Source organism: Miniopterus schreibersii (genome assembly GCF_964146895.1).
Source record: "Miniopterus schreibersii genome assembly, chromosome: 6".
NCBI classification, from domain to species: domain Eukaryota; kingdom Metazoa; phylum Chordata; class Mammalia; order Chiroptera; family Miniopteridae; genus Miniopterus; species Miniopterus schreibersii.
Genome location: NC_138107.1, coordinates 3,182,543 through 3,192,867, shown reverse-complemented (window position 1 = coordinate 3,192,867; position 10,325 = coordinate 3,182,543). Strand labels below are relative to the sequence as shown.

Below are 10,325 nucleotides of genomic sequence, written 5' to 3'. Positions count from 1 at the left end.
GCCACCAGGTAGGGGGTTTCCTGTGCTGGGGTGGTGGCTGGGTATCAGACTGGGTGGGGGGAGGGTGTTCTGAGGGAGGAGCCTCGGACCCCTTTGGCTGGTGTAAGTCCCAACTAACCTGATAAGGCCCTCAGGTTGTCTGGGCAACTAGAGAGGGCAGGGAGCTAGGCTGGAGCAGCTAAGCTGCTTGAGGCAAAGCCGAAGGGCCCCAGCAGGTGCCCATGGACAGCTGGCCTGCCCTAAATTGCTGCTCCTTCCTTCCCTGAGAGCCTTCTGTCCTCTAGGTCCATGTCTCAGCTATGCCCCCCACGAGCGTGCCCCTGTCCCACCTGGGCCCCTCAGTGCTGCTGCTGCTGCAGCTGCTGCCCTCCACATCTGCCTTCTTCCCCAACATCTGGAGCCTCCTGGCTGCCCCTGGCTCCATCACCCACCAGGACTTGACTGAGGAGGCAGCTCTCAATGTCACTCTGCAGCTCTTCCTGGAGCAGCCGCCCCCAGGGCGGCCCCCCCTTCGTCTTGAAGACTTCCTGGTGAGTGTCCCTGTCATACCCCAGCGGGACCCCTTGAGGGTCCTGAGACCTCCACTCCTTGAGGTCCTGCTTGCCAAAAGAAGGGACCTCCTGTCCCCCACCCATCTACCCCCTGCAGCAACAACACCCGGGAACCCTGGTCCTGAAACCAGGAGACCCTCCCCCTTAGAAAGCTCCAGGATGGGCCCCGTGGCACCAGCAAACTCGGGTCCTTCCACACCCAGCCTTGAGTGCCAGTTGTTGAAGAAATGTAGGCAATGGCCCAATCCAAGGGGCTTCCCTGCAGCTCCTGTCCCCTCCTACTCTCCCAGGGCCGCACCCTCCTCGCCGATGACCTCTTTGCCTCCTACTTTGGACCTGGGGCCCCTTCCCGGCGGTTTCGAGCAGCCTTAGGCGAGGTGTCTCGCGCCAATGCAGCCCAGGACTTCCTGCCGACTTCCAGGAACGACCCTGACCTGCACTTTGATGCTGAGCGGCTGGGCCAGGGGCGCACACGCCTGGTGGGGGCTCTGCGGGAGACCCTGGTGGCAGCCAGAGCCCTTGACCACACCCTGGCCCGCCGGCGCCTCGGGGAGGCCCTCCACGCCTTGCAGGTGGGAAGAGCTGGGGTAATGGCTAGAGGGGTCTTCGCTGCCAGTCTTCCTGTCTCCCAAACAGTGGCTTCTCGACCACGCCTCTAGAAGGGGCTGGGGCACTGCTTGCCACGGCCCGAGGCCACTCCACAGTCCCCACTGGCAGCGCTTCCTGTGGGAACAGCCGTGGCTGGGGAGCAGCAGAGGGGCCTTGGGGTGTCGGACAGGAGTAGAGGGAAGGAGGAGGCTTTCCAGGTGGGAGCAAAGGAGCGGCAAGTTAGGGCTGGGTTGCGAGAGCAGACGGGTGAGTGCCCACTCCCTCCTCCTCTCCCTGGGACCAGGATTTCTACAGTCACAGCAACTGGGTGGAACTGGGGCAGCGGCAGCCACACCCTCACCTCCTCTGGCCAAGGCACGAGCTGGGGAGTCTGGCACAAGGTATGGCCATGACCCGAACAGTTAGGGGGTAGCCCACAGAGCCATCTCGTTAAAGCCCACCCAGCCACCCTGTCACATCCCGAGGTCGCATAGGAGGTGACATGGCTTCATCTCCGGAATGGCCAGTGAGGTTTCCCAGTTTAACCAAAGTCCAGGTCAGTTAGGTGGCTTCCCTAAGGCCACACAGGGAAGGGGAGGGCCAGGACCAGGTCAGCAGACCTCAGTTGAGTTCCTTCACTTGCCCTCTCCCCCCGCTGGATCCCACAGGGCTTCCTCTCAGTCCCCTCAACCTTCCAACTGAACAGTGACCCGAAAGCTGCCTCCTGTCCATCCCAAGTTCACTTCCTGTCACAGCTCACAGAGGACTGGCCCCACACTACTGGCTTTTCCAGCACAGTCCCAATCTCAAATATTCGGTCTCGCCCCCAGCCCTGAACTCCAGGTTTTAGTTCAGAAAGCCTAGGAGGGTACCTAGTCCAGCGGGGAGGAAAAGCTGAAGAAGTTTGGGTGGACCCATAAGGGTCGGGCGGCAGAATTTGGGGTTCTAGACCTGGGCCCTCTCTTCCCAGTGGGAGATCCTACCTGCTCCGATTGTGAGGAGCTGAGCTGCCCTGGGAATTTGCTGGGTTTCACACTCCTCACCTCTGGCTACTTTGGATCTCATCCCTCCAAGCCTCCAGGTACCAGATAGGAAAGCCCTCAGAAGAAGGGGAGAGTCACTTCCTTTCCCATGACCTGCCCCCAGAGATCTCATCCTTCTAGGTCCTCGCCCCACTTCCTAAGAAGGAGAGAAAGTTTGGAACAGGGCAGGTGGATGAAGGCCCACTGAGTGGCCAGGACTTGGGGGAGGGGGCGGGAGCAGCTTCTTACCCAGCAGACCCCATTGCCCGAGGGCAGTTTTTGGGGACATCATGTGCTGTGTGACTGACCCCTCCAGATTTGCCCTCCACAAAATGTTGTCACTTCCTGCTGATCCTTCGCCGAGCAGTGAGAGGGTCAGGCCAGGTCAGAAAGGGCCCCATTTTCTTAGGAGGCAGTGGGTTTTTTTACTTCCACCCTCCAGATCCCTTTCCCTAACCCAGGAAAATGTAGCCATGGGGGCCGTTTTGACCAGAGCAGCTCCCAGCCGCCACGGGGAGGCATCAACAAGGACAGCTTGTCTCCAGCCTTCTCCCCACACCACACGCTCCACCTCCAGGCTGCAGAACTGGCCCTCCTGGCCTCCATCCAGGCCTTCGGCCTCCTGCGAAGCCGCCTGGGGGACGGGGGTTTCTCCAGGTGAGTGGCCTTCTGATGGGCTCCCGAGGTGCTCCTCGGGGAGCTGAGAAACCAGGGGCTGGAATAGATGTGCACACCCTTCATGGTGGCTCTCCCCAGGCTGCTGGACATCACCCCCGCCTCCAGCCTGAGCTTCGTCCTGGACACCACGGGCAGCATGGGCGAGGAGATCAACGCTGCGAAAATCCAGGCCCGCCACATTGTGGAGCAGCGCCGGGGCGGCCCCATGGAGCCCGTCCACTATGTCCTGGTGCCTTTCCATGACCCAGGTAACTGTGGTCTGGGTGGGGTAGCGGAGGGAAGCAAAGTCCAGGCAAGGAGTAATGCCTCTGCTGGGCAGGCGGCCTGAGCAAGCCTTTCCTGGGAACCTGCGTGTGTACAGGAGGCAACCGGCCACTTCTTCCACTGCTGCCAACACCGTGTTTCCTCATGATCCACACTTAGGCGGGCGCCCTCTGCCTTCTTAGGCTCCAGCGCTATAAGTCACTTTCAGTTCTCTCTACTCCCCACAGACAGAGGAGGGGGTGTAGACAGGGCTTGGTGGGTCCAGGCCTCTGCAAAGTATGAGACACAGTTACACAGTATCCTGTTCCCCTCTGAACTGGAAGGCAGACAGTCTGGCCTGGATTGACCAGTCTTACTGTGTGTCCTTAGGCTGGTCATATGACCTCTCTTTGCCTCAATTTCATCATTCATAAAATGGGTCACTACCAGTTTTATCCTGTCCCTCTCCCAGGGATGAAGTGACCATCAGATAAAATGCCTGGAGGACTGAGTTTCCCAAGGGCAGGGTCTGAGTCCGACTCGCCCGCGTAAGTCTCGTAGTAGCTGGCACATAATGGGGGTTGTCACGTGTTTGCTGATGAAACGAAAATTCACTTATGTGCCCAAGTCCATACTAAGATTGACAAAGCCAAGTCCTTTAGGCCTCCAGATAACTGTTACTTTCTCGGCTTTTGTGGTGAGGAAACCAAGGCCCCAAAAAGGCCCACTCAGGACCCCAGGAAGTGCTGCCACTTCGTAAGGAAATGACACCCAGTTGCCCACCGGGGTCCCGAGCCCCTGCGCTGCCTAGGCAAACCAGGGAATGTCATTTCAACACCTGTCCACCCAAGAGCACGGCAGGCCCCTTGGCTGGGTGAGAATGAGGGGAGCCCTCTCCCCATTCGTCTCAACCTCCTTCCCTCCTCCCAGGGTTTGGCCCCGTCTTTACAACCAGTGACCCTGACAGCTTCTGGCAACAACTCAATGAGATCCATGCTGTGGGGGGTGGAGATGAGCCTGAGATGTGCCTGTCAGCCCTGGAGGTCTGCCCTCCCCTCCCCTTCTCTCCCCGTTTCCATGCCCCACCACCAAGGGGAGCTAGAGCCTTTCTGGGGCCCCATCCCCGATCCCACCTTCAGGGCCTGGTCCCACGGGCTTCACTCCAGGGTTCCAGGGCCATATTGCCTTCTCTGCTCTCCCTTGCTCTACCCATTCCCCGCTGCTGCATTTTCACAGCAGTCCTTTCCCTCCCTGCCAGCTGGCCCTGCTGCACACACCTCCACTCTCAGACATCTTTGTCTTCACTGATGCCTCCCCCAAGGATGTCTTTCTCACCAACCGGGTGGAAGCCCTGTCTCAGGAGCGACGCTGCAGGGTGAGCATGGCCGGTGGGAAACCTGGTGTTAGCTACCCAGGGATGCGGGAGACCCTATGACAACAACCTCATGACAAGGGTCCCACCACACTGAGGTGGTTGAACCAGCCTTGGCACAGGGTGGAGAAGTGGGCGGTGAGTGTAACACCTCCTGATCCCTTTCACAGTACTAAAGAGTGGGAGGTCCTACCCTTGATGATGCTGAATTTGTGCTTGAACCTGTCCCCAGTACACAATCTGAAGAACAGGAGACCTAGTTGCCAACAACCCACTATCTGGATGACATGTCATAACAGTTACAAGGAAGTGCAACTACTAACAGAGGGTGGGGGTGGGGGTCACTGGGAGACCCTGAGTAACAACCAGAAGGTAGACGGAGACCTTACCACTAACCATGAGCTCTGTGGGAAGCTGGAGCACAGGAGACCCCCATTTATAATGGTAGATGGCACTTGGACACCTCAAGTACTGACCTCTTTTCCGCACACAGGTAACATTCCTGGTGACAGAAGACCCATTGAGGGGTCAGGGCCGAGTCCGGCGTGAGGTCTTGTCCCCTCTGCGTTTTGAGCCGTATGAAGTGGTGGCCCTGGCCTCTGGAGGAGAGGTGATCTTCACCAAAGATCAGCACATTCGGGATGTGGCAGCTATTGTTGGGGACAGCATGGCTGACCTGGTAAGTGTATGGGACAGAGGGACCACTGCTTTCAGCTCAGAACTGAAGTGACACTGCATTTCTCTTTCTCATAGGAGGAAGGGAATGGCTCCCATTGCGATGTTGCCAGAAGGGTGTCAGAAGGGTGGGAAAGGACGTTTGTTTTCCTGGAGATCCATGGCTACCCACCTTCCACATTGCTCCTTCCATATTAGTCCCGCCCCCTTCCCCCCAATCTTGGGCTCCAATATTCTGTCCTTGGGGCCACCACAGGAAGTCCTGCCATCTTTTAAGTGGGGGCAAGGATTGACTCATCCTTAACCCCTCGCCTCCAACTTTGTCACTATAACTTCATCCTTGGTCTTATGCCCCATCTCCCGGGCATCCTTTTTCCAGGTGTGACTTAGTTTTCTTTCTGTCTCCACCTTTCTCTTGTCTTTGCTCCCACCTCATTCCACACCTTATCTTTCCCCCATATTTTGGCCCTGCCCATCCTTCAAGGTGACCCTTCCCGTGGAACCTCCGGCTGTGGTGCCCGGGAGGCCACTTGTGTTCAGTGTGGATGGACTGCTCCAGGGGCTCACGGTCCGGATCCACGGGGAGGTCAGCAGCTTCCAGATCAGGAGCCCTGCAGGTACTCCCGCCCCCAAGGAGGGGTGAGGAACTAAGGGCAAGAAAGGGTTTCAGGTGACAGTCTCTTGCTCCCCTCTCCCCCCAGGGGTCTCCCAGGGCCCGGAGGAAGGCCAGGGGTCTCTAGGTCACACTCGCCGCTTCGGGCAGTTCTGGATGGTGAGTGTGAATGACCCCCCACAGACAGGGACCTGGGAGATCCGAGTCACAGCTGCGGGCAACCCCCGGGTCAGAGTGCAAGGTGAGTGGGACAATCCAGGCAAGGGGAGGGGAGGAGGGGAGGAGGGGAGGGGAGGGGCAGGGGCAGGGGGCGGGGCAGGGGCAGGGGGAGGGGGAGGAGAGGAGGGGAGGAGGGGAGGGGCAGGGTAGGAGGGGAGGGGAGGGGGAGGGGCAGGGGAGGAGGGGAGGAGGGGAGGAGGGGAGGGGCAGGGGCAGGGGGGAGGGGAGGGGGAGCGGGGAGGGGAGGGAAGAGAAGGGGCGCCTGCGGCTCAGAGAGCAGCGCCGGTCGCCCCACTGGGCCGGCCTCTGACGGCCTTCGCCCCCCTCAGCTCGGACCTCCCTGGACTTCCTCTTCCACTTTGGGGTCCCCATGGAGGACGGCCCCCACCCTGGCCTCCACCCCTTGACTCAGCCAGTTGTAGGTACATCTAGTCCCCCTCACCCCAACTCGTTCATGGGTTTTACGTGTATAAAATTCTACATGTATGTAATTCCACATGTATCGTTACAGTTGACACTCTATGCACATGTGCACTGAACCTGAGCGCCCGTGTAACCACCCCCAGGGCAAGACTTGGGTTTCCAGCCTCCGGGGCGCCCTCCTCACCCTCCCCACCAGCACTCCCCGGAGTCACCCCTTTTCCCCACCCCTGCTCCCCAGGGTGACCCCGTTCTGAAAGCCATTCCTCCCCTTCTCCGTGACTCAGAGTCTCACGCAGACCCCTGTCCCCGCCTCCCGGCCAGGCCTCCAGACCCAGCTGCTGGTGGAGGTGACAGGGCTGCACCGCGGGGGCCGCCCCGAAGACCCGCTGCCTCGCTTCTCCCACGTCGTCCTTCGAGGGGTCCCGGGCGGTGCCGAGCTGGGCCGGGCGCCCCTGGAGCCCAGGGGAGCCCCGGAGCGCGGGCTCCTCGTGGCCTCGCTTCCACCCACGCTTCTGTCCTTCGTGGGGCCCTTCTCTCTGGAGCTGATTGGCCAGGACGGAGGGGGGCGGGACCTGCGCCGGGCGGCCCCGCAGCCCTGCACCGCGGTCCCGGTCCTGCTGGAGGTGAGCCTTCGGGCGCAGGTGCGCGGCGCCGGGGAGCCGGGGCGCCGGGGCGCCGCCCTCCCCCCCTCACCCGCCCTCCTCCGCAGCTCGGCGGCCCCCAGGGCTCCCTGGCCCCGGGCAGCACGGCCCTGCTCCGCCTCCGCATCGCCAGCTTCTCGGGCCCCCAGGATCTCGATCTTCGGGCGTCCGTCAGCGCCGGCTTCGTGCTGGCCGCCAACCTCTCCAGGTGCCCGCGAGCCCTCGGTCCTGCCGGCCCCACCCTGAGCTTTAGGCCCCACCCCTGGGCCCTCGCTGGTCAGAGCCTGGGGTTCACATGGGTGTTGGTGTCCGCTGGACAGGGTGCGCCTGGACCGCAACGAGTCCGCCTGGGGGCGCCTGCGGCTGGAGGTCCCAGAGTCAGCCGCCCCGGACTCCGTGGTGACGGTGACCGTGACTGCGACCGCAGCCGGTCCGGAAGCCAGCCCAGTGCGCCCGACCCACGCCTTCCTCCAGCTCCTGGTGTTGGCCCCCGCCCCGCAGGTGAGGCGCCCGCTCTCCATCGCAGGGCGGGCGGGGCAAGGGGAGCTTAATTTGGGTGTAGACACCCAGTCTTTCCCTCTTCTCCCCAGGACCAGCTTGCTGCCCCTGCCCACTCGCCTGGCCCCGCCCTCACCACGGCCAGCCCACGCCTTGGTCCCTCCGCTTTGGTGACTAGGGGAGAGGCTGGGGCTGGGGCTGGGGCGGGGCTGGCGGGCAACCCCGGGTGGCGCACAGTTGGAGGGGTGCTGCTCCTCCTAGGCCTGGCCTCCTGGTGACGACAGAGCCTAGAGGGATGGGCCTCCGGAGTTTTCAGTCTTGGTGAGAAGACAGCATGGGTTGGACGTTTTCCTTCGCGTACACTTGTCCCTTCTCTTAGCAAGATTGGGAAGGAGGGTAATAGATTTTCCCACAATGCACTTTCCCTAATCCTCTAGGGAAGCAAACCAAAGACTCATTTTTGGAGAAAGCTGCTTTCTGTTTCTCTGTAGCTTTATTCCACACTTGTTTCTGTACTCCCAAGCTCAGGTAGAGAGGAAGATATGGGGAGGAGACAAAGGTAGGGAGGTACCAGAAAGTGTTATTTATAGAATTGTTTTTATTTGAAATTCTGGAGAAGCTTCTATTTTATTTTTGTATTTAAATTTGAAGGACAGTTTCAATAAACATGTCTTCTCCTCAGAGGGATTTCAAAGAAATATAGGAGAGTGAGGCATAAAATACCAAGAAGGTGAGCTGGAAGAAACTACACCAAGAAGTTTGGACTTCAGTTGACCCACCACCTAGAGCTATTTAGCTGTGGAGTCAAGAGGCAGAATAGGAGGTTCTGACTCAGCCTACTGAGTAGGTTCTGTCACCTACTGAGGGGAACGAGAGGAGCCTTAGACACTGGTACGGCCCCTCCGCCCCTGGGGCAGCCTGGCTGAGCCATCTCCCCTTTTGGTTGAATGATTCCTTTCTGCTGTGTTGACAACTCCTGGAGAAGAGAAACAGTCTGGGCATCTGTGCTCTGCCCTGACCTACCCCCCTCCTGTTTACCTGTTGCTGCCACAAGTTCTGCTTCCTTGACCTTTGCTTCCAGTCCTGGGTGGCAAAGGAACTAGCATGTTCAAGAGGCATGGGGGGAACAGGGGGAAGACTTGCTGTTCTCCTTTAAACCAGGGCTGGCCCCAAGTCTCCTCTCTACCCCAACCTCCCAAAAGTCTAAACTAAAAACAATAAACACCTTCCCCTGGATCATACTCTGCAAACAGATGTTCACCTTTTAAATCCAGGTTAACTGGGCACCACCAGGCTGAGTGTAAATCTGTTAGAAAATTCTAGAGGAGGAGTTGGAGGCTGACAGTGTGAAAACTGGAGGTCCATCTGCCACTCTTCTATCACTAAGGCCATTCCTGTTTTCCATCTGGACTCCCTCATCCCAGTACCCCTTCAAGGCAGGTAGAAAAACCCATCACTCTCCACTCCTCTTTTTAACAGTCCAGTACCTCCATCCCCTCAAGTAGCACATTACCTTCTTGCCCTATTCTTTATGGATCCTCCTTGTCCATCCCTGACCCATTGGAGTAATCCAGGCCGCCCCCCCCAGTCAGCAGAGTGAACCAAATCACATCCCTCTGAATGGAATGCAGACCAGCCTCCACCAATCCCAACAATGAACGCCAACCTAACACTTGGTGGTGGCATCCTGTCATTACAATGCTGCTTCCAATCCATGATCTCTGTCCACTGATTCTCTCCTTTCCAGGGTGGTGTCAGGCCATGTCCACACATTCCTGCTCCTGGTCCCCACACACCTGGGCAGCCCTGTACCTCACCAAGGGCCCACACACATAGCTGCTATTGTAGTGCCTCCCTCAGCCAGCCCTCAAACCAAGCCTAGTCATGCTCTAGCAGCCCCAGCCCCTGCCACAGGGCATCCTACTCCCTCTCCAGAGCCTCCATCCTCTGCAGCTGGAAAATGCAAGAAGCAGAGGCTTGCTCTACATCAGAGCTCTGGACCATGGCCTTTCTTGAAACCTCTGCTTGGGTTCTGTCTGGTCACTGAATGTGAGCCCAGACTGGCCACTGAGGACCTGGAGGGCAAGGGAAAGCAGTGGAAAAGACTTATGAGTCCTCAAAATTGAGTGGCAATGTAGGGGGCAGATCTAGGGAGAGGGGCTGCCCTTGGGTCCTCTTGTTGGACTAATACCCAGAGGAAGAAGCTTTGGGTTGCTGGGTCTTGGTGCTTGTCCCCAGTGGTAGCAGCAGAACCGGTAGGAGCCTGCAGCAGGGGCAGCACACCAGGACCCTGGCTCCCCCTGGCTCTGAGGTGGGAGGGATGAAGCCATACCCACTGGTGACCAGGGCTCCCCCTTCCCCCCAGTTGCACCCTCCTACCTAGTCTTTCAGCCTCAGTGCCCTTCCTGCTGTGTCTGTCTGAGGCTGGGGAAAGACCATCTCCCTGGGCTCCTCTGTTTTCCCTCCCATCTGTTTTTGTAGGGTCTGTTGAAGTTGGTTCTCATAAAGTCCCCCTGGGTAGAATCCCCTTCTGTCTTCCTACAGAAGTGTAACTATCTTTTTAAATTGAACTTATTGGGTGACATTGGTTAATAAAATTATACAGGTTTCAGGTGTACAGTTCTACAACATCATCTGTGCACTGTATGGTGTCCCCACCCCAAGTCTCCTGCCATCACCATTTACCCTCCTCCCTCTACCATCTCCTAATGAGGCAGGGCAGGTCCCTCTGGGGACTCCTGCTTGGTGTTCCATCTTTTTTCTACTTTCTTGCTTTGTTTTGGCTGGTCTAAGGAAGCAATA

At 58.8% G+C, this 10,325-nt stretch overlaps 2 protein-coding genes across 2 annotated transcripts; one reads left to right on the top strand and one right to left on the bottom strand.

Annotated features, from left to right (window-relative positions):
* Positions 1-299: 299 nt before the first annotated feature.
* On the top strand, positions 300-10,149 carry VWA7 (von Willebrand factor A domain containing 7; the record flags this gene model as incomplete). The annotated part of the gene is made up of 16 exons (XM_081140164.1): positions 300-530; positions 842-1,123; positions 1,444-1,540; positions 2,110-2,220; positions 2,623-2,818; positions 2,906-3,087; positions 4,013-4,125; positions 4,341-4,457; positions 4,948-5,133; positions 5,614-5,746; positions 5,831-5,983; positions 6,291-6,383; positions 6,706-7,007; positions 7,094-7,233; positions 7,346-7,526; positions 7,616-10,149. 16 exons carry the CDS (start codon positions 300-302, stop codon positions 7,799-7,801), a joined length of 2,703 nt encoding a protein of 900 aa, XP_080996290.1. The 3' UTR covers positions 7,802-10,149.
* Positions 8,405-10,225, bottom strand: SAPCD1 (suppressor APC domain containing 1; the record flags this gene model as incomplete). The annotated part of the gene is given in 14 exon segments (XM_081140593.1): positions 8,405-8,433; positions 8,436-8,499; positions 8,562-8,639; positions 8,641-8,787; positions 8,791-8,818; positions 8,820-8,842; positions 9,336-9,362; positions 9,366-9,401; positions 9,405-9,443; positions 9,447-9,476; positions 9,715-9,749; positions 9,752-9,780; positions 9,782-9,829; positions 10,209-10,225. Coding segments are annotated over 14 exon segments (630 nt in total).
* Between the last annotated feature and the right edge of the window lie 100 nt (positions 10,226-10,325).